The sequence below is a fragment of the Myotis nattereri genome, assembly GCF_964212035.1.
Source record: "Myotis nattereri genome assembly, chromosome: 9".
NCBI classification, from domain to species: domain Eukaryota; kingdom Metazoa; phylum Chordata; class Mammalia; order Chiroptera; family Vespertilionidae; genus Myotis; species Myotis nattereri.
This window is the reverse complement of record NC_138084.1, coordinates 42,552,161-42,575,993: the sequence shown is the minus strand read 5'-3', so window position 1 is coordinate 42,575,993 and position 23,833 is coordinate 42,552,161. Positions and strand designations below refer to the sequence as shown.

At 45.3% G+C, this 23,833-nt stretch overlaps 1 protein-coding gene across 1 annotated transcript in view; it reads left to right on the top strand.

Annotated features, from left to right (window-relative positions):
• CLPB (ClpB family mitochondrial disaggregase) overlaps positions 1-23,833 on the top strand; it is a 159,319-nt gene that overhangs the window by 102,092 nt on the left and 33,394 nt on the right. The window contains exon 6 of the mRNA XM_081098694.1: positions 15,105-15,202. Within this exon, the coding sequence (XP_080954820.1) occupies positions 15,105-15,202 (98 nt within the window). The remainder of the gene's footprint in view (positions 1-15,104; positions 15,203-23,833) is intronic.

The following is a 23,833-nucleotide window of genomic DNA, read 5'->3' as shown; positions in this document are numbered from 1 at the left end:
TATCTTTTGCTCTTGGCATTTTAATTATGATGTGTCTTGGTGTGGTCCTCTTTGGATTCCTTTTGTTTGGGGTTCTCCGCGCTTCTTGGACCTGTAAGTCCATTTCTTTCACCAGGTGAGGGAAGTTTTCTGTCATTATTTCTTCAAATAGGTTTTCAATATCTTGCTCTCTCTCATCTTCTGGCACCCCTGTAATTCTGATGTTGGTACGCCTGAAGCTGTCCCAGAGGCTCCTTACACTATCCTCGCATTTTTGGATTCTTTTTTCATTTTGCTTTTCCGGTTGGGTGTTTTTTGCTTCTTCGCATTTCAAATCATTGACTTGATTCTTGCGCTCCTCTGTTCTGCTGTCGGGAGTCTGTATAATATTCTTTATTTCAGTCAGTGTATGCTTAATTTCTAGTTGGTTCCCCAATATAACATCGAGGGTCTCATTAGTTTTCTTGTAGATCTCATTAAGTTTATCGGCAGCTTCTAAACAGTTCTTGAGAGACCTTAAAAGTGTGGTTCTGAACTCTATATCTTCCATTGACAATTTTGTCCTGTTTCTTTGTCTCCGCATTTTGTTATGCTTCCTTGGTGCACCCCCTAGTGGTCTTTGTTCGTGGTCTTATAGTTAAATCTTGATTGTTGTAGCTAATTCCAGGGAGGGTTTGACCTCCAGGCCAAGTGGCTATGAGAATCAGCTGTGTCAGCAGTGAGAGAACTTCTGTCCTCTAGGGAGGTGCTAATCTGGCGTTTGCCTGAGGCTATCCGGCAAATGCCTCTGTGCAGGGCTTGGGCGGGGCGGGTCGCACAGGATCAACAGGGTGGGCCAGAGAGAGCAGTTATGGCGGCTCTCAGTCCTGTCCCCAGGGGCTCTGCCTCTCTGAGTCCCAGCACCCGCTGCAAAGCTCGGAGAGAAAGCTGCACTCGCTCTGACCGAAGCTAGGCAGTCCCGCTTCTCCCGTTTGAGTCTGGGTCCCTAAAGACTCGCCCGGATCTGGAGCTCAGAGTCTGCGACTCCCTCCCGATTGAAAACGCCAACCGCGCCCTCCGCCGCCAGCCCGCTCCGCGCGCGCACTCCGCACCTCAGAATTTGACTTCAGCACTGCGCCTCCTCTGGGTGTCCGTATGCGTTTCTCTTTCCTCCTAGTTGTAGGACTTCCACTCAGCCAGCGTTCCAGTGGTTTTGGGTGATGTCCGTTCCGTCTTTTAGTTTCACTTTTGAAATAGTTGTTCAAAGCAGCAAACTCCAGCGTTAACCTATGCCGCCATCTTGGTTCTCCAAGACCTCATTCTTAACTTGTGCTTTTTTTGTGCTCTTACCAATGTCTAAAAAATTGGAGGTTTCTTTTACCCAAGTCTGTTTATCTGGTTTGTGATGCAGCCACAACTCTGAGACAAACATGGTAAAGTCCTTAGAATTATTTAGGAAAAAACACTCTTGGGGGGAAAAAAAAAATGGAATCATTAGCACCAGCAAGAAGCTCTGGGTGAAAAATGGTCCTCTTGGTATAGACTACAAGTCTATTCCCTGTCCTCTTCTTTCTCCTAATCTCCCACTACTCTTCCACTTTTATTTTTGGTGACTGGTGGCTGTGGTTGGGCATAAAGGAAAAAAGCATTGATTGAAGGAGTCCTTCTTGGCAGTGGCCTCTGGTGTTTTTTTTAAAAAAGCAACAGTCTTATGAGGGAGGGGAACAATTCCTTCAACCTTGATGGGGTTTGAAAAGAAGACTTCAGCAGATGAACAGTTCCTGTGCCCAGAACTGTCACCTGTGGCATTTGATATCATAGTTAAAGATACTCCTGATTCTCTCTATACTAGGAAGTGCAGTTAGCAAATATATTTTGTTGGTTTCTGTTTCTGTAAGCGTTCTCAAAGCCAACTGTAAATAAGACCTGCTGTCCTCCTTAAGGTCCAAATGAAAGTCTGTATATGTTAGTATTCCAATGAGCCTGGCTCTACCACTGCTTTAATGTTCTTCTTATCCAAGCAGAAGGCTTTATGTAACTTTGGGAATAGACATGTAAGTAGAAGCATAAGCCATCTCTTGATAACTCTTCTTCCCTGCTTATGGACATTAGGCTAGGATTGGTCAACAGAAGCTAAAACATCTGGTCAGCTCAGTCCTTTGGGGTGGCTGGTGTTTTATAGACAACCCATCAAGATTGATTGGGCTTGTAACTGAATTAGCCAGATGTGTGGGCATTGTGTGCCCTTTTCTCAGCCTCCCTTCAATGTTGTTAGATGGAAGCAGACATGAGATTAGCATGTTTGAAGATGCTTTGTTTTAGTGCATGAACAAAAGCTGTCGCCTTCTGCAGAGACTGTGGCTCTGCCCCAGACGTCAGCAGTATAATTATGACTGCTAAATTCAGCCCAGACCCCAGGCTCCGCTGCCTTGGTCTCAGCTGTCATTTGTAGGAGGGGGTGGGGGATTACTGAAGCCCAGGGACCCAGGCACTTATTATAGTCCACTTTGAACTCTGCTTTATTCAGAGCCTTTCCCTTGCTACTAACAATTGCTCTGGTTGCTTTCTGGTCACAGAGCCTGCTGCCACCTCTGGGGATAGTCTGTGCTGGATTGTGGGGAGAGGGAGAAATGGGGCTGGCCTTCTGAAAGCCCATGACTTCCAGGAAACTTGCCCAAAATGAAACTGAGCTGATAATCCTCATACTCGCAGTGCCTGTGTCACTTACTATTTAGAGCATTATCCCTCATCTAGGAGGCCCTACCTTAGGTTTGCATTGTACAGAAATCCTTGGCAGGAATTTTTGCTTTTGCCCTTTTCCCCACCTAATTCTGTATGTGAAGTATCTTTGAATGTTTATTCCCCATCTCTTTTCTAACCAGACTGGCCTGCATATTTGTCATAGAGCAAACTGGTCATTTTCATGTCTCCAGTACTCTGCTGGTGCTTAATATTCTGTAGACATCTCATACTCAGTGTATCCAAACCCAGCTCTCCTCAGTCTTTCTTCCAATGGCACCATCATCTATTGCCGGGGTCCAACCCCAGCAGGTCCAGGGGTTCCCAAAGGTGTAGACAGAGTCGGCGAAGAAGGAATGACATGGAGACAGCGTTCAGTTGATCAGCAGCCTAGCCAGGATCTCCAGCCAAGTTCTGGTCTGGATCTCCAGCGAAGTTCTGTTTAGGATCTCCAGCCAGGTTCTGTGTCCATGGTCTCTTGCTAGGTTCTCCAGCCAGGTTCTCCAGGTTCTCCAGCCAGGTTCTGTCCAGGTTCTCCAGCCAGGTTCAGTCACCAGGTTCTAGTCAGGTTCTCTTGCCAATTTCTGTAGTCAGGTTCAGTCCAGGATCTTTTGCTATGTTCTCTCGCTAGGTTCTGTCTCTAGGTTCTGAGGCCAGTTTCTGTCCAGGATCTTTTGCCATGTTCTCTCCAGCGAAGTTCTTCTGTCTCTAGAGAACGTTCTGTGTAGGTTCTGTGCCAATTTCTGTCTCTCTTCATTCTGTCTTCTTACATCTGTATTTATACCAGTTGATTCCAATCCTATCAATCTCTATTTCAAAGGTTAGGGCGTTTCTTATCTCCATTCCAGGGAGTAAAGATTATGTAGTTTAAGCATGATTGTTCGTAGTTAAAGTGATTAATTACCCACCTGGCACTTAGTTAAGAGGTTTTATTCCCTCCCTAACTTCAGGGGAAAATCCCTACCTGGGGAAACAACCTTTCGCAGAGACCTTGGTTAAAACACATAGTGCCTAGAAGGTGAGCAAACATATTAAGAACAGTATGCCATATATGCCAGGTCCCTTGAAACAGCAAGCATGGACCAGCTCCCGGCAATCTATAGTCACCCAAACAAAAATCCTAATAATAAAAGGCTAATATGCAAATCGACCAAATGACCAGTTGCCCTGACGTGCACTGACCACCAGGGGGCAGACGCTCAATGCAGGAGCTGCCCCCTGGCGGTCAGTGCGCTCCCACAGGGGGAGTGCCACTCAGCCAGAAGCCGGGCTCACGGCTAGCAAGGCTAGCAAGGACAGCGGGGTGGCAGGGAGCCTCTCCTGCCTCTGCAGCAGCACTAAGGATGTCCGACTGACAGTTTAGGCCCGCTCCCTGTGGTGCACGAATTTCATTTACTGGGCCTCTAGAGTATTATAAGTAAGTCAGTTGACTTTGCCTTATCTTTCCATTAAGTCCATCTTTCTTAGACATTTCTCCCCAAGTCCAACCTCTTTCCTCTGTCCCCACTACAGAGGACACCAAATTCAGACTTGATCATCTCATCTGGACTAGTGTTAACAGCCTTCTAGTTGATCTCCCTGTCTCCAGGCTGTCCTTCAAACCAGCCTCTAGCCTGTAAAACCCTGTCTCCCTTGTTTGAAAACCCTCAGCAGTTCCCAGTACCTGTGATATGAGGCCAGTTGTCTAACCCAGCATGCAAGTCTCTTCAGCCTGCCATGGATCTTTCACCATGCTTTCTCCAAGTGGGCCTGGGGAGACAAGAACTGTCTGCTAGATAGGGTGGCTGGCTCTTTGCTCAGTACCTCATTTTTACACATATACTATTGGTGAGACACTGTACGAAGGAATGCTTAATAATGGCAAATATAGTAAAAATAACAATAGCTATCATTTATTGAGTTCTTACTATATGTATCAAGCTCTGCACTAAAGCTTTTGTGTCTTTTAATACTTAAAATGACTCTGAGTTTGATACTCTTTTTACCTATAAACAAATGCACACTAGGCTACTAAGTAACTTGCCCAAGTTCCACAACTGGTAAGTAGTGGAGCTCTCATGCTATATCTGTGACTGTGAGCAGAATTTAAGAGCAGAATTCCAGTCGGTATCCCCAGAGCCTACACAGGATCTGGCATAAAACAGGTGCTCCAGAATGTTGGTTGGCTGATTGAATGAATGAATGAATCCGTGTTCTTCCATTGAACTTGACTTCAGGCTTAAGGGGAACTGGCTGAGCATCTGTAGCTTATGCCAAGAAAAATGGATTTTGTCTCATCTCCTAATGCCCAGCTGTACACAGACATGTTCCCTCCCACTCAGTAACAAACTGCCTGGAACTCTTTCCTGGCTCATATTTACAAGAGAATGTGATAAATTTCGTATTGATCTCTCCTGTTCCACTGTAAATTTTGCAAAAGATGATTAAATAGAGCAATAGAGTCTGCAGGCATTGTGGCTCAATATGTTGTGGAGTGGCGTATCGACCTCCTCCATCCAAAGGCAGCCAGCGCCTATCCCTGCTGCCCCAGACCAGTAATTAAAATCCTGTGAGACTGGGATTTAAAATCCAATCATATCCCTGAATCAAGCCTTCTAGCCTCCCCATGTGACGAGTGCAATAAGGTAACGGCAGGAGCATGTTTATGTCTGTGCTGAAGCAGTCCCCATAGGGTGGGTAAGAAATGGAGAGTTGGGTAGCCCTGCTGGCTAAATCACTTCACCCTGACACCACAGCCACTTGTTTATGTACCTACAGATTGTCTTACAAGTCCCAGCCAAAGACCAAATTCAGACAGAGCAAAATATCATGCACAAAAAAATCACAAACTGTGTTTCAGTGTACACTTCTATCCCCACAGCCAATAGTTGGTTTAAACACGTAATTTGGCTTTGATTAAACTCTTTATGGCCTTTAGTAGCCAAATATATGTTTGAATTTCCACAAGAATGCTTTAACCTAAACTGAAGCCAACCTTCTCTGTGCTGAGGCCTGTAATCAAGGTACAGGCCATCTCCTCGCAGCAGGATCAGGAGCTACTCGAGAGTAGGAACAATGTCTTCTTTTTTTTTTTTAATCCCTAGCTCCTAGCACAGTACCAGGTGCATAGCGGGATCTCAAAAGGTATCTTTGAATGAATGAACAAACACAATTAATAATCTTGGAAAACCTCTGATGTATAAGTAGCAGATCTACCAAGTGATCGTCCACTCAGTGCTGGGGAATTCATTTGTTCCTGAGGTTGCTGAGCTGCTATCTTTGGATGTTCTCAGGGTTAGAAATTTCTTACATTGCACCAAAATCTGCCTCCCAGGGTCTTAATTTTATCATTGAGCTTAATGTAGAATGAATCTAATCCCTATTCCACATTCCATTGGCTCTTCGAGTACCTGAAAATGCAGTCATGTTCTCCTGAGCTATCTTTTCTCCAGCCTACAGCTCCAGTTCCTTAAGCCATTGTTCTCACATGGCTCTAAACTCTTTTCTATCTTGATCACTCTTCCCAAAACAATCTTCACTTTGTCTCTCTTCCAAAGCCCATTTATCTCCACTAATTTTCATCTCATTGGTTTCAGCTTTTAATGTCAATCTTCCACCAGGTTTACTTGGTACCCTTCCCACCTTAATCTGATATCTGCAGATCATATGGAACAGAACATCACTGTGAAAATCTGTGTCAGGGATAAACAAGCTAAACAGGACCAAGCGTATTTGTTGCCACTGGAAACTTCCTTCCAGATCACCTCTGGTCTGTCAGTCACTACACCCCACTGCCACTGCCTCTACTCCCCCTGCTGTTCCCTCCACCTGCTCCCTACCCTCGCCCCAGGTCTGGTTAGTCCACTAGTCACTCACTCACCCTTCACACTGTCCTAGCATCCAGCTCACTTTTCTCCATCGTGTTTTCAGGGTTGTCCTGAGACATTCCATGAAATGTCTGATGAAGCCCACATTTGCCCTAACTGCACCTGATTGTGCCAATGGGTAATCCTGATAAAGAAAATGAGTTTAGTCTAGCATGACTTGGTTTCTGTGAAACCATCCTGATGCCTAGTCATCATCACCATTTCCTTTCCTAGGCATTCACAAAGCATCTTTAGTCACACTGATTCTGGAGACAAGACACATATGTATGAAAAGTGTGTTGTCATATAAATGCTTTAGTGGTTCAAAGGAGGAATTGATCCATATAGACAGGTGTGGTCTAGAAGAACTTAAAGATATGGGAATTGGAGCTGGGCTTTGCAGAATGTAGGGTCTGAGTGGTGGACAAAGGGGAGTTTGGCACCACTGAAGAGAACAGTAATAGCCCAGTGTAGCCCAGTCCTCAGTCAGCACTGGAACTGAAAGCTCAGAAGGGTGGCCCAGGACAGTGCAGGTGGATGGGAAGAGCCCTGGATTGGAAGGCATGGGTTCTAGTTCATGCTCTTCCACAGTCTCTATGACTTTGGTCTTTAACCTTCCCTGCCCCAGGCTTCCCCAGTCTTTTTGTCTTAGTGCTTGCTTCTGCTCTTCTCCAGGTAATGCTATGATTTCCCATCTCCTCAACTACACAATCTGTGGCTCTCTTATGGTAGTGGTGGGTCATCATCCTTATCTTCTTGTCCCCCTACATCACACTGTTTTATCATTGTTTGTCCCTGTCTGTTTCCCACCAGTCTGGGCTCTGCGCAAGGGCAAGAACCAGTCTGATTCCACAGTGTGTCCAGCTCCTGGCCCAGCCTCCGTGTTCAGTGGGTTTTTATGAGATGACTGGATCCAGCCAGGAGGCAGTAGCTCTCTGTTCCATGAACTTTAGAAATCTGCCTACCTGGAGGCAATTGATCCTACCCTACTATGTCCATTGGAGAGTTAGGACTTTGGGTGACTTTCTGAGAGTTCAATATATGTGGGTCACAATTCATCTGGCCCCAGATAGGGAAGCTCTGATGGGAGGAAAAGGAGTTTCATTTTGTACCCTTTCTACTGTCTATCCCAAAATTACCTCTAGAAACCCCCCTATCTTGGCTTTGGAGCATCTGAGCACCCTGGAAGATAAAGATTATTTTCCCCTCTTTTTGAGTCATTAAGCCTTTGGAAGATAGCATTATGTAGTGGAAAGCCAGACCTGGCTTCTTTTTAAAAAGCAAACAACTTATTATTATGTAAAATTTCAAGCATCTACAAAAAGAATAGTATAATAAATTCCTGCTTTAAATCTCAGCTTTGCTACTTATTTGCTGTGTGACTGTGGGCAAATTATTTAAGGTCTTTGAGCCTCTATTTTCTCAGAGTCTTTGTATGATGAATAATTCAGACACTGTGTATAAAAGCCTTATACCCATGCCCTAACCAGTTTGGCTCAGTGGATAGAGCATCGGCCTGCCGACTCAAGGGTCCCAGGTTTGATTCCGGTCAAGGGCATGTACCTTCGTTGTGGGCACATCCCCAGTAGGGGCTGTGCAGGAGGCAGCTGATTGATGTTTCTAACTCTCTATCCTTCTCCCTTCCTCTCTGTAAAAAAATCAATAAAGTATATTTTAAAAAAAAATAAAAGCCTATACCCAGCAAATGTTAGCCCATTTCCTTTCACCTTGCTTTTCTCCCAGACTCAGTTAAATCATCTGTAAAGTGGAAAAAATAATACCTTTGTTCACCAAATTAAAGAATTAAATGCATGGAAGTAGTTGGCACAGGGTATGGCACATAAACTGCCCAGTAAAGGTTATTGGTTACCATGAGGCATGACTTGGTACAGGTGCACATGTACCTGTGTGTACATATATTAAGACTGCTCAGTGGTGTGGTCTATGATAAAAGTTCAGGATAAGCCATCAGGACACTGGGCTTCCCAGTTCCCAGTATTCCCAGTTCTGCTGTGCTTCTTGCAGCATTATGGTCAGGGCTCTTCTCTCTCACCTTCAGACTCTGGGAATACAGAGGGAAATTGGTCCGTCTCTGACCTGAGGAGCTAACGTATAGACTAACTGTAAACTGGGATGAATTCCCAGGAAAGGGAAGTAACAGGAAGGACAACAGGAGCCCAGGGACAGATGTAGGACACTGAGAGCTGAAGGCAGGGGGAGGCTTCTCAGAGAGGGGCCCTGGAAGAATACGTAATCAGGAGACAGGGGATGGGGTTCCAGGCATGAGGGGTAGCCCAAACAACAGTGTGAGGACAGGGCAGGTGCATGGCTTCTCTGGTGTGGTGGGTTATTGACTCTGACTGCTTCCTTGATGAGAGCTCACAACCAAAAAGAATAGCTTGCTCTGCACCTCTAATCATAGGAAAGATTTCCCTTATATTCAATAAAAACGTCTAATTGGAGATAGTAAGCAGATTGTTGAAATAGTGAAAATCAGGATGAAGGTGGTAAAGGAGCTAGCAGTCAAAATAGAAAGGGAGAGTGGATGATTACAAAGGACATTGTACAGCCCATACGATCCTTTTTTTTTCAATCATTTTTGAGCTTTTTATCTTATTCAGTCCAAAGAAAACCCCTAGAGGTGGGCAGGGCAGCAATCATTACCACCAGAGAAGAGAAGCAGTACCCTAGATCACACAGCCAGGGAGTAGTGACCCTACCCCCACCGGCTCCCTGCCCAGTCCTCTTTTATAGGGCTGGGAGCCAGCTGCATGTCGGGGCAGGTGAGTCGTGGAAACTGCATTAGAACTGTGGGGTGGGAGGACAGAGTCAGGGAGGAGCTGACAAAGCTGTGGGGGGGTGAGCATGTCAATATTATTGATAATAATGGCCTAAGATATTTGTATAAGGCAGTTTCTGTTGTGTGTGTTTTTAAAGCCCTCTTATACAGATTATCATCTTTGATATTCACAGAGGTAGACAGAGGGCCTGGATAGGGTAGTGTCAAGGGAGGAGGGCGTAGCAGGCCTCCTCTCCCACCCTGCCCCCAGCTTAGCACTGAGAAGATGTGAAACCTTCCTCTTCCCCCACCTCGTGCCCCCGCCCCGCCCCCCGCCAATTTCACCACTCTTGTCAGGAAGGGCAAGTGGGCCTCTCTCTCCAACCATTTCCCACCCACAGAGCATCAAGAATGTTAGAGTCTAACCCAGGGGTGGGCAAACTTTTTGACTCGAGGGCCACAATGGGTTCTTAAACTGGACCGGAGGGCCGGAACAAAAGCATGGATGGAGTGTCTGTGTGAACTAATATAAATTCAAAGTAAACATCATTACATAAAAGGGTACTGTCTTTTTTTTCAATAGTTTTATTCATTTCAAACGGGCCGGATCTGGCCCGCGGGCCGTAGTTTGCCCACGGCTGGTCTAACCTGACCTAATCTGCCACCCAGGCAGAGAGGTATCTAGGACCAGTAAAGAGACTGGGGATTTTGGCATGGTCACACACTTGCAGTCAGAAAGCTCTTCTGGGGCAGAAAGAACAGCCATGTTGTGTGTGGCCTCAGAAGATAACATCTATAAAAAGTCCATTGGTTTGGTAAATGTTACGGAATCCTGTTATGTGCTGGGTAGCAAGGATAAGCAGTGGATCAGACATGGCCCCTAGCTTCTGAGAGCTCCAAGTCTTGGTTGCAGACAGACAATTTTAACACAGTATGATTAGTGCAGTAAGATAGAAGCAGAAGGGCCCATGGAAGCACAAAGGATGGTTCCAAACCTGGGGTAGTAGGAAGACAAGGAAACTTTCCTGGAGGAGAAACCTAACTGGGTCTTAAAAAATGAATAGGTATTTACAGGAAGACCAAGGTGGGAGTGGGGCTGGAGAGAGAGGTTAGGGCTCATATGAAAAGGATATACCCTTAGTTTAGTGGAGAAACTCCTTGAAGGGCCATGAGCTTGGAACTTGGTTCTAGGCACATTCAGGGAAGCCAGGTGACCACCTGTTTGGATGTAAGAGGGGAGTCACTTCTTACGGAGCTGGGAAAGCTCACTATTAATGTCTTTTTCCTCTTGGGAAGTCTGTGATTGTGTCAAATCAAAGGCAGGTGCTGTGCCAGAGAAGAGCACTGGGCTTGCTGGGCCCCAGTGGGCCAGGCCTTCTCTCTCACTCACACAATTTCCACTGCCTTACCCTGCCCTGGGTGATAAGACCCAAGCCAGTCACCCTGCCAGCCAGGACCCATGAGCACCCACACCACACCCTACCTTTCTGGCTCAAGCCCTATTGACAGATCCCCTAGAATCTGAAGGAATTCAAGACAAATGGTTAAGAGGATGGAGTTAATAAAATTTGAAAAATTGAGGCCTGTCACTCCACTAAACTTTTTTCAATACCACTGACAGAAACATATTTCCCCAATGAGTGACCTTCCACAGCTGTAGCGGGCAGCGCAGCCGCAGCAGTGCTGCCAAGAAGCCAGTCTGCTATTTATCAAATATTATAAGCTGGGACACACTAATCTAGAGCGGGGAGGGGAGGGGAGTGGGTCCTGCACTAGACTGCCTGGGGTGCTCCAGGTGTTGGCCCCAACCCCAGACAGCCAGTGGGAGGTGACGGATGGCCTGCGATTAGCACTCCCCACCTCCATCCAGCCCTTTCACTTGCTCCCAGAGGCCTGACCCTCTAGACCAGCTGCTCAGCCTGGAGAGGCCCTGGGTGGGAGGCAAGGGGAGGTCAGGCCAGGGCACGGGCCATCCTGATGCCCCCAGAGAGGGCAGGCGGGTGAGGCCCAACGTGGTTATTTATTGGAGTGTAATGGTTTGTGGCCGTTGGTCGTGAAGGTGAAATCGATCAGTTGTAGAAGTCAGGTTCTATCAATTATTACAGCAATTAGTCAAGTCAGAGCATCAGAGCAAGGGTGTGGGGGCTGGGGGCTAATATTAGATGGACATTATCCATGGTGCCCCTGCCTCAGCCTTCCTAAAGTGGGAGCAGACGCACTACCCTGAGGCTCCAGAACCTTGGGGAAACTCTACTGGCTTCCCCCCTCGGAAGTGGCTGGGGTGGAGCCTGGCTGAGAGCTTCCTGGTCTAGGGACAGGCCCAGCACCGCTTTCAAAGGCATCTCTGTGCCGGCGGCCCAGGTGCAGGGATGTCCTACCTGTCCCCATCCCATTCTCTATGAGAAGTGACACCGCTCTACTAGAAATTACTCGGTGGCCAATGTTTATGGCTCACATTTTTCATTCTGTAAGCAAATATAGATCACTGACAGCACTTGTTTGAAGCGGTTGATCTCACCCTCAGTTCTCCCACTGTCTTCCTCTCTCCCCTTCTCTTGCCCATCTTTTCCCCTCTTCCATTTCTCTTCTCTTTGCCCCTCTTGTCTTTTCTTCTCGGTCTCTCCCTCATCACCCTTCCACTCCAGCCCATATCTAGTGACAGAGCTCCCCGTGAGGCTGCCGAAAACACTCCTCACTAGGAAGGCTGTACTTTATCCTGTGAGGAGTGAAAAGCCACTGAAGGGTTTTTCAGCAGGGATGTGTCCTGGCCGCCCAGATGGCAGAGTGGAGAATTGGAGTTAAAAAAAAAATTCTGGGGCGGGTTTGACTCCTGGTCTAAGGAAATAACCAACTTTGTGACCTATTTCAGTTCTCTGTACCCAGTTTCCATGTCTTTAGCATTTTAATTTCTAACCCTCAGGATGGTTGTTAGGATTAAACGATATAATATATATAAAGTGCAGAGCACAGTGCCTGGCATACAGTAAGTGCTTAGTAAATACCAGCGGCTATTATCACCACTTCTAGATATGTATCCAAAAGACATAAAAACATATATCCATGTAAAGACTTTGTACACAGATGTTCATAGCAGCATTCATAATGGCTAAAAGGGGGAAACAACCCAGATGTCCATTGGCTAGTGAATGGATAAGCAAAATGTGGTACATACACACAGTGGAATATTATTCAGGTATAAAAAGGAATGGAGTACATACTACATTCATGTGGTAGCGTGAGTAATACATGCTACAACATGGATGGACCTTGAAAACATTATGCTAAGTGAAAGAAACCAGATACAGAGGCCACACATTGTATGATTCTATTTATATGAAAGATCAAGTATGGGCAAACCTATAGAGACAGTAGACACTGTTTGTTGGGAATGAGGGATATGGGGAGAAGGGGGTAGCCTTTGATAATGATTACGAGGTTTATTTTTGAGATAATGAAAATGATCTGGAATTAGATAGTGGTAATGGTTTTACAACTTCGTAAATATATTTCAAATCACTGAATTGTATACTTTAAAAATGTATGTGAATTATATCTCAGTTTAAAATTATGAATATTCTGTAACAATTCCTATTAGAAAATAGGATTGTGTATAAAAGTATTAATTGTGTTATTGATAATAAGTTTCCTTGGCCTGGATTTTACTTCCTGCACTCTGCCCCTTTCCCCTCTTCCTCTAAACCTCTTCCTCTGCAGCCCAGGCAGACAGCCACATGTAAATGCTTAATAAATGTTTGCTGTTGCTAATAAGTACATAGGATTTTAAGAAGCAGAGAGCTTCCATAGGAATGGTTTTATATTATGATATAAATGTTTCCACAGTCTGGGATTGAGAAAGGGTGATTTTTAACAAACAGTGGCAGTACACACTGACAACCTTACCTGGGTATTTAGTGTCCCCAGCCAGCCAGTTACATTCTTATGGCAGAGACTGCGTCTTAACCTTTCTTTACTTCTTAGACAACACTTCCCTACCAAGAAAGATCATGGAATGTTCCATTTAACGCATAGTTCTTGACCATCTGCTGTGCTCAAGGCACCGCTTTCTTCTCACGTTTCTCTCTTCCTGCCTTGAGAGGAGTGCCTTTGGAGCAGGGCCAGTGATTCTTCTGTGTCCCCAAGCCCCACTCATTTAAAGTTTGCCAAATTGAATGGAATAGACAGTTTTTGAAGAGGAGAGTACGGTGCTCGGACCTGGGCTTTGGAAAAGAGCTTCTGACAGCCTCGGGGTGGAGTAGCCTTTCCTCCATAACCGCCAAGCCTTGCACACAGTAAACACTGTATACAGGTTCGACAGCTGCTGGCACTTAAAAGAGGGAGAAGGTAGATGGATGGCCCCAGGCAAGCAGCTTCTTTTTGTCATACTTTGTCTTCAAATCACAGGAACTAATGATTGGAAGGAAGCTTGCCTATAAGCACACACTCACCAACAGCTAGTATTGGTAAGAGTCTCGAACTGAACCTGGGCTGGCACAGCCAGGTTGCTGGGGATGGCCACACCCTTCCAGAGGACTCTGCTGACTCTGGCAGGCAGGAAATGCCAGAGAGAAAAGAGCATTAAGAGAGAGAGAGAGGCCCACCAGCTGGTGTGGCTCACCTATTAAGCATCGACCCAGGAGCCAAGATGTCATTGGTTCGATTTCCAGTCAGGGCACATGCCCGGGTTTCAGGCTCCATCCCCAGTGGGGATCAGTGATGTTTCTCATCTCATCAAAGTTTCTTTTCTTTTTTAAAAAAATCCTCACCCGAGGATTTTCCCATTGATTTTTAGAGAATGGGAGGGAGGGAGGAGACAGAGAAAGAGATACCTCGATGTGGGAAGAGGCATCGATTAGCTGCCTCCTGCATGCACTCTGACCAGGGACAGGGATCGAGCCTGCAACCTAGGTATGTGCCCTTAACCAGAATCAAACCTGGGACCCTTTAGTCCACAGCCTGATTCTCTATTTACTGAGCCAAACCAGCGTGGGCATCTCATCAAGGTTTCTATCCCTTTATCCTTCTCCCTTCCTCTCTCTAAAAATCAATGAAATATAAAATAAATACAACCTAAAAAGTAAAACATTTAAAAGGGGGGGGGGCGGGGGAGCAAAGAGCAGAAAGAAGGGAGCCTTTTAATTGTTTTTTGGGACATCCTGTGCTCTAGAAAGGAACCCTTTTACATGATTTTTGTGAATGACTATTCATCTGTATATGAATGTGTTGGATAACATGAGTATTTTATTTATTGATTTTCAGAGAGAAACATTGTTTTGTTCCACTTATTTATGCATTCATTGGTTGCTTCTTCGTATGTACCCTGACCAGGGATTGAATCCGCAACCTTGGTCTATCAGGACAATACTCTAACCAGCTGAGCTACCCAACTAGGACATAATGGGAGTATTTTAATGACTAAGGCCATTGGGGTAAAGTAATCTATATGTTTGGTACATTTGTTGGCATATTCAGCTGGTGTATTTGTATGTGCATAGCACACCTGTGTGTTACACCTGTGTGTAACACATCTGTATGTGTAGTAGTGTGTGTAGTATGTTTCTGTACATGTGGGAGCCCCAATACTCTGACCTCTGTGTCAGAGAAGGCTAAGAACTCTCCTCTCAGAGGAACTTGACATGTTCTTCCCACCATTCTACAGAGTCTTAAGTTTTTGTTGCTCTACATTTCCACAGGCATTCCTGACAATAAAATCAGGGTTCAATCTCACTGATTGCTCACAGAGCTTCTGACCGCCTCTGACAACCTCTTTCTCCTCCTCCTGCCAGGAGCCAACCCCCTACAGAGGAATGAAATGGGACACACACCCTTGGACTATGCCCGAGAAGGGGAAGTGATGAAGCTTCTAAGGACTTCTGAGGCCAAGGTAAGTCTCAGAGAAAGGAGAAGGCCTGTGGGCACTCTGAGGCATTTAATCTTTCACGCATTAAATTATGTCAGGCTTCACACTTCCTTAGGTGATTATTGTCTGTTGAAAACAAATCCAACCCCTAGTCTCATCAAGAATAGGAAACTGTTCCTATTGTAACCAGGAAGAAGCCTGAGCCACTTTTTGCTTCTGAGGATTAACCATCAAATTTAATTTTTGAGATGACGGACCTCCTCGTTCCTCTTCATAGGAGGGGAGCTAGTGAGACAAACTCTTCAGCCCAGGCCTCATGTACTCTATAGCCTCATCAGGCGATCCTCTCCTTACCCCTCCTCTAGAACCATTCTCTGACCCTCCTCTTCACATACACTCTAGAGAACCATATACAGTCTGAGACCTCCCCGCAAACCTTCATCTTAATTTCATCCTCTCACCCAAACTTTCTAACTCCCTAAAGACTCTTCCCAGCCGTAACCGGTTTGGCTCAGTGGATAGAGCGTCGGCCTGCGGACTGAAAGGTCCCCGATTCGATTCAGGTCAAGGGCATGTACCTTGGTTGCGGGCACATCCCCAGTGAGGGGTGTGCAGGAGGCAGCTGATCGATGTTTCTCTCTCATCAATGTTTCTGACTCTCTGTCCCTCTCCCTTCTTCTCTGTAAAAAAATCAATAAAATATATTTTAAAAAAATAAAATAAAATAAAGACTCTTCCCAGCCACCAAGCTGTAGCTCAGGAACTACTTGGCACAATCCAAGAACTGGAATCACAAATCTCAGAGTTGGCAGGGACCTCAGAAATCATCAAGTCCAGTGATGGGAAATCATGCCAAAGCCAAACCAAATAAGTCAGAGGAAAATAGAGCTGTTCTGGTTGAAAGAGAGGCAGACCTACTCCTTTCCTGGCCTATCCCTCCCCTCCTGAGCAGCCTCCTTGGAGGCTCTGCTGTGGGGCAAACATTTTAAACTCTGAAATCAAATGACTCATTTTACTTCTAGAGAAATTGGAGCCCAGGGGTGTGATGTGGCTTGCCTTTGGTCCCAGAGTAAGTTAGCATCAAAACTTAAATTAATAGACTTGGACAAAGTAAGTTTAGTGACCGGACTGGAACTGGAAGACCTGGTTCCTGACCCTGTCTTATGCTCTTTCCAGCATCATGGAGTCTCTTGTTGGCAAAGTGCCTTGAGATGATTCAGTGTAGCAGGTCCCCCCTAGTGGCAAATACTCTCTGCCTTGAGAAAAAGCACTTAGGTCACTGCACTGAGACAGGATGTAGGCTATGATCCCAGCTCCATCACTTACTGACTGGGTGACCTTGGGCTAGCACTTTCCCGCACTGAAGCTTGGTTTACCTCTGTGAAATGAAAACATTGGAATAAATTGTTTCTAAAGTTCCATTCAATATACGATTGTCTGTCTGCCAGTCAGGATAAACATATGCTGTTGTAACAACCCCAAATTTCAGTTGTCTAAAAGAACAAAGATTTATTTTTGCCTCACACTGCATGTTCATTGTGGGTCGGGAGGAGAGGGGGGAGGGAGTGTGTGCTCTGCTCATTACAGGCACTCAGGGACCCGAGTGCAGAGCGTCCATCCTGTGGAACGATGCTGATTGCATGGGAAAAGAATTTTCTGGAAGATCTTACACTGCAGCTAAATGCACAGTCTGGAAATAGGACCCTCTACTTCCACTCACAACTCACTGGACATACTAATCCCATGTTCCTGCCCAATCGCAAGGAGACAAGAGTGAACTTACCATGTGCCTAGAAGGGGGAGAACTGGAAATACTTGGTAACCAGCATTAACCACAGCTTGTCTCCTTGGAATCCTTAGGAGACCATCTTGCAATGTTCCCTCCGGAGAATGAGAGGAGTTAGGAAGGTGGACTGGCTTTCACGGCACATTCCAAGGGGCACTTGGGACCAGCAAAGAGCAGAAATTCCATAGAGCAAATGCTTCCTTCCCTTTGTTCAGATTTCCTACCCCTAGGAGCAGCCCCTGAAGTCAGGTCAGCTTTCCCGTGTGCCTTAAGGAAATCCCTAAGCATGTTTCAGATAACCTTGGGGACTACGTCCCAGTCATAATTTCCCCTTTCAGGCCTAATTATTGTCCCCTGAGAGCAAGCACTGCACTTGGCTAAGAATACAAATTATTTGTCAGGTGATGTGATACAGGTCAGGCTCTGTTCTGGTCATGTAAGGCAAGAGAATGGGCCTCTTGGTGCCAGCATATGTGGACGGGTTAGAGCTGCTGAGGCACTCTTAACAGAATTTGGCTGACCAAGAAATGGCTTGATGTCGGCCACAAGGCAGTTAACAAATGGCAGTTGCATTGCTCTGCCAATCAGACTCTTCTGGACCACAGAGAGCAACTGCAGACACTACCTTCTGAGTAGACTGAGTTCTTAGAGTCTCTGTAAGGAGGGCAGAAGGGGGCGAGAGGAACTGCCTGAAAAAATGCTGAAGGCAATAGGGTCATCTGGCCCTGAAGACAGATTGCACTTAGGCACGGGAACGGCTGTGGGTGGGAGGGGAGGAGATTCATTCAGCAGCAAAGCTAGGACAGAGCCAAGCTTAGTGGGTGGCAGCTGCAAAGAGGAGCTCCCTAACAGAGCTGCCTGGTAGAGGCTAGACAACCATTTAGAGCCAGCCCTCGGCTTCTGCAGCCTCTCAACTGGAAGACTGTTTTTTGTCACCTCTCTGTACTTGATCCCTTCATCCGGTCTGGACTTCCTACATCTGGAATGTCTAGCTGTCCGCTCAACATTTCCACCTGATTGCTCTGCTCTCCCATCAGATCCTAACCAGCTGAACTAGCCTTCAGCTCTCCCTGGATGTCGGCATCATTGTCTTTCTCTCAGTTGCTTAGCATCTATGTGGTCACCCATTCTTCCTGCTCTGTTTTTTTCCTCCAAGCTGCAAAAACTGCCTCTTCAAAACTGTGAGGCAGAGTTTCTGGGGAAGAGCACTACGTTAGACCTGGGTTCTGTCTCCCTCTGCCAGTAAGAGAGCAGCATCTGCTCCTGAGTTCAGGCCCTATATTTGTAACGTAATGACTCAGGCCCAGAGCTTGCTGAGGCTCCAGCCTGAGACTGCATCTCCTGGCTCTTTGTCTAAACATGAGTTACCACCACTCTGACCTTATCTTACTCCTCTTCTATCCATCCAGTATCCTCTGCCACCCAGCTCAGCCTCTTCCACCTTCACCTACCACTGTGTAGTCAAATATGGGCTCCTTACAGAAAATGTGTAATTATAAAAGCTATCTGTCCCATCATAGAAAATTAGAAAGGTAAAATAAGAGAATTAAATAATTCGGTACATATTTATAAGTGACATCTGCATGCCACGCTCTGGGCTATGTGGGAAGAAGACAGATGGTGAAACACTGAAGGAGCTCACAGTCTGACAAGGAGACAGGCAAGCGAACCATGACACCACTGAAAACCCAGAGGTGGCCTCTGATCTTGCTTGGGAGACCAAGGGAGGCCTCCTGGAAGAGATGTCAACTAGCTAAATTTCAATTAAAAGCATTCTAGTCCTTCTACCTATTTGTAACCATTATTAATATTTTAAATTATTTTTAATAATAGTGAGTACCATTTATCAATGTATCCAGGCACTATGCCAGGTGCTCTAATATATATTTTTTCTAACCCTATAACAAACATATGAAGCAGCTCTTATTATTCCATTTTACAGATGGGAAACTGAAGCTGAAAGAAAGCAAGCAGGTGACTTAGAGAAAATCAAGTTGTTACAAATAATTATTGAAATATAAATAAGAGATTTCCTCTTATGATACTATACCTTTTCTGGACCATACCTATATATATTTATATAGGTGGACTTTTTGTATATACCAAGGATCTCAAACTGGCAGCCATATTTTATTTTGCCAGCTAGAATTTTTTTAAATGTCAATGTAATGCTTTAGAGCAGCAGTTCTCAACCTGTGGGTCGCGGCCCCTTTGGCGGTCGAATGACCCTTTCGCAGGGGTCACCTCAGACCATCCTGCATATCAGATATTTACATTACGATTCATAACAGTAGCAACATTACAGTTATGAAGTAGCAACGAAAATAATTTTATGGTTGGGTCACAACATGAGGAACTGTATTTAAAGGGCCAGAAGGTTGAGAACCACTGCTTTAGAGGTTGGAGTGTGGACTCTCTAGCCACAGGCCTTCCCATTCCCTATTGTATGTGCTTGTCTGTCAAATATGTATATTTTCTACGTGACTCTCAAGGTGTTTGAGTTATGATCTAGTTCCTCATTTGGGATCTTGCTTTATTCACTTAATGTTATTTCTTGATGACTTTCCTATTTTAAAATTATCCATTAGCCTTTTTTTTTTTTTTTATTCTGCCTTTCAAAAGGTGTTGCTTATCTAAAATTTCTGTTACCTTAATTGGCCCAAATGAGTTACTCCTCACTGTTAGTTTACTTAGTTCTCTCGGCCTCTTTGGGACCCCCAAGAAGATCCAGAGGTAGATTAAGCCCAGCTCCTGTCCCCTGAGTGGGCCATGTGAGAGAGGAGCATGGGGAGAGGCGGGAACTCCCAGCTCTAATACCCACAGACTGACTTATGCCTTAGGGGAGGGGGTCTACACAGATTTTGTGGGGCTCCAAGAAAGCATGGGTCTCCTCCAGGCAGAATGAGCATGTCAGGCTTCATAGAGAAGGTAGCCTGTGATCTCACTAGATCAGGGGTGGGGAACATCCAGCTTGCAAAATCATTTGGTCTGGCCCTGCCAAGGCATTAGGGGTGAGTTAATTAAATGTTTGACCAAATACAGCAGGCTGATTTTTAAGTTAATAATTTTGTATGGCCCACAAATGATGTTTAAATATCCAAATGGCCCTTGGGAGAAAAAAGGTTCCCCACCCCTGCACTAGATGGAGAGTTTAATACTTAAAGCGTAGACCATTTTCATGTCTTAACTAAGTGACGAAGGAGAGGTAGAAATATATCTCTGTGCACATGATGGCAGATAAAACAAAAATATGGGGAGCTATTCCATGATGAATATTCAGCTGAGGGGGACGTGCTGGTGCCAGCCCGCATCTCTACTCCCAGATCCTCACTCCACCGAGACTCACGAGGAATTTATTGCTCATTTTAATCACACCCAGAGAATGAATTGGCAGGAATATTAGGCAGATAGACCTATCATATATATTTTATTTGCATATCCCAGTGACAGAAGCACAAGCACATTTCCTATGTCTATATTTTTTCATTTGCTTCAGGGGTAGCTTGGGATGCAATGCTCCCCTGGGCCCCCCATTCAAGGCTTCAAGCCTGGGTGCTCCCATCAGAGCTGAAGAAAGCTTTCCAGGAGGGAAGGGGTGAGGTATGCAGGAGGGTAGGAGGGTTATGTTCCTTCTGGTTTAGGGTGAAAAGGGATTTCTTCCCTTCCTTTTCCAGCTTGCTCCCTGCTACGCATCTCATTTTGAACGCTGGTGCCTGGCCCTGTGCTTAGTCCTGTGGGGATGAAAACACTATCTGACCTTCATTACAGGTTTACTATGGGCCAGACAGTGCTTTGCTTTATGGGGACAGGCTTTGTCCTTCCTTTGTTTTTAACTTCTTAAAAACTTTTTATTGAAATGTACTCGTATAAGGTACCCATAATATTAGTGTAATAGTCAAGAAATAAACTATTACAAGCACGCAGAAGCTCACTTTCTACTCCCTTCCAGTACTCCCCATTCCCCAAGGGTAAAATTATACTGGGCTCTTTTTCTTTTATTTTTACATGATTTCAAAAAAAGAGTACAATGACTTACTATAACACTTCATGCAGATTACCAGTCATTAACATTTATTACACTTGCTTTATTACTTAAATATGCATAAATATATAGAGAGAGCTCTGAATCATTTGAGAGTAAATAATACATTTTAAGCCCCTTTATCCTTAAATACTTATATATATGAATTTTCAAAAAAACAAGTACATTTTCTTACATAACCTCAGTACAAGCCTCAGAATCAGAGCATTATATTGATCCCAACTACTCTACAGATATTATTCAGATTTCTCCAGTTGTTCCAATAATTCTCTTTACAAGAAAAGAAAATTCGCCTAGCTGGTGTGGCTCAGTGGTTGAGTGTTGACCCATGAACCGAAAGGTCACCGGTTCAGTTCCTGATCTGGGCACATGCCTGGGTTGCAGGCTCAGTCCCCAGTAGGGGGCATAGAGGAAGCAGCCAATCGATGTTTCTCTCTCATTGATGTTCTGTCTCTCCAAAATCAATAAAAACACATGTAAAGAAAGAAAATCCTGGGTCCCAAGTTGGATTCAGTTGTCAATGTCTCTTTAGTCTTCTTTGATCTGGAACAGTTCCTCAGTCTTTCATTACTTTGATATTCTAACAAGTACAAACCGATTATTTTGTAGGCTGTCCCTCAATTAGGGTTTATCTAAGGTTTCCTTATAATCAACTCAGATTATGCATTTTTGGCAAGAATACCGTCTGGTGTTTGTTTTCAGTAAATTCATTAGGAAGTCCTGTGTTAAAAGTAGAGGTGGGAAATTTGTGTTTTAAGTCTCATTTCCCTGAATAGACTCTGAACTCCCTGAAGGCAGGGAACAGGCCTTGTCTCCAGGATGAAAGTGCAGCAGCTGGAGTCAGGCTACAACCGTTAGTGTTCTGTCTCTGTTATTCGCTGCCACTGGAGCCTTGCTTTAATCTACTTTACCTCCTTTTTTTTTTGAGGGATGAAATCCTCTGAACTTCATAGGGCTGCAGGGATTAGAACAGCTGGTCCCAAGTCAGGCAAGATCACCAATGGATGCTAAAACTAGTGAATGGAAGTTTGAGGAATAACAGAATATTTACATTGCCTCAGATTTTTACCCCACAAGATACTTATTGATTACAAAGGGAAAAATGATAGAGGAGAAACCTGGCACCAACCACACCAAGTGATCAAAGTTAACGTCACCAGTTACAGGATACAGAGTATCAGGTGCCTCCTGGTTTGATGCACTGAGAAGAACACAACTCATTTTCTCACTTGCCCCTTTTAACCTTCTCTCACCAGTCTTGTCTCTGGATCAACCCAGCTATTTGCAGAGGAGTGATATGACCCGATTTACATGTTACTATTGCTCTGGCAGCAACAGGGGGATGGTCTGGAAGAGAGGAGAATGGAGTCCGAGATACTGAATGGTAGTGATGACCAAGTCTGATGGGACTGATGCCTGCTCTGTGCCCAGTCTTCCTCTCCAGGAATGTGTCCTTTATGAGCCCGTTCAAGAAACTTTCATTCCCGTCTCCTTTCATCTGCTGTGCATCCCTTAGGCTCCTTTGTTGGATCCCCTGAGTTCACCTTGTCATCATTCCTCCCACTCAGGGATCTTTACATCATCCCCCTCCCTAGTCTCATCTGTTGCCCCTTGGTCCCTTTTGTTGACCTCCCACCCAACTCTCTGTGATCCCCAGCTTCAGGGCATAACTATGATGTGAGCTGGTGTTGGAGTCAAGGAGCCAGGAGGATAGGGCATATCTCAGTCTGTGAGCAGCCAGTATGTTCTGTGGCCCTGAACTCTCATGAGCAGCAAACTGCAGCTTGGCCTCTCTTCTCTTCCCTCCACCGTACCTATCCCATTCTTGCCCAGAGTCTCATTATGCCTGCCACCCCCGCCCCAGCTACCCTCTCAGTGAACACACTGCCAGGTTCATTATCAGACCTTTTTTCTAAGGGATGTCCAACAGTAATGGTGCCTGACATACCCCCTCTCCCTGTAACACTCCCCACCTCTGAGCGAGCCCAACTAGGCTTTGCCTCGGCCTCCCAGCCCTTTCCTGTAAATGCACTCACAGCCAGGAGGGGTGCCATGTTAAATCAAGAGTGATGGAAACCAGTGGCAGCAAATATCCAGCCAAGATGCAGCATAGGGAGCTGGTTGCTGCTGGCTCCAGGTGAGGGCTTCTGAAGCTAATTGCATATGGCTTTTATTAAGAAGATGATCACTCCCCCACTCCTGCGCTCCTGGGTGGCTTCTTCCTAGTGCCTCTCAGCCCAGTACCCTCTGCTTCTGTAGGCTGGGTCACCTACTTATCTTCTCTTGTGGAGCCCTGTCAAAGCACGGCCTTGACCTTAGTCCATTCCTCCCCATTTCCTCAAAAAGCCAAGAACAATAGTAGTCCCTATTTATGGAACCCTTCCCGAGTGCCTTTTCCCCTCTCTCCTCTTTCCCAAGCAGAGTATATGCAAACCAAGTATTTTCCTTTTCTAGGTTCTTCCACTGGCTAGCTTTTCACAAGCCTGGGCTCATATAGTTAAAAAGTCATTCATTCAGTACATTTTTTTATACAAAGCCTGTGCTAAGCATTAGGAAAAGAGAATGAATCTGTAACCTATCTGGTTTAATCTCAGTATCCTGTACATTTTTATCCAAAATTCTGCATTTTCAAAAGTTTTTCTGAATAGATATTTAGGAGTTCATATATCTCCACCAGGCTGGTGGAGAATCAAGACATGCTTAGATTTAGGCTGTAGGTTAACTCTTTCCCAGGACTATCTGGAAAGCTCCTGAGAAACCACCCAAATCATAGTGTAACTTTTCCCCACTCTGACCCCCATAGAAGTTAAGGACCCTTTCTCCTTGC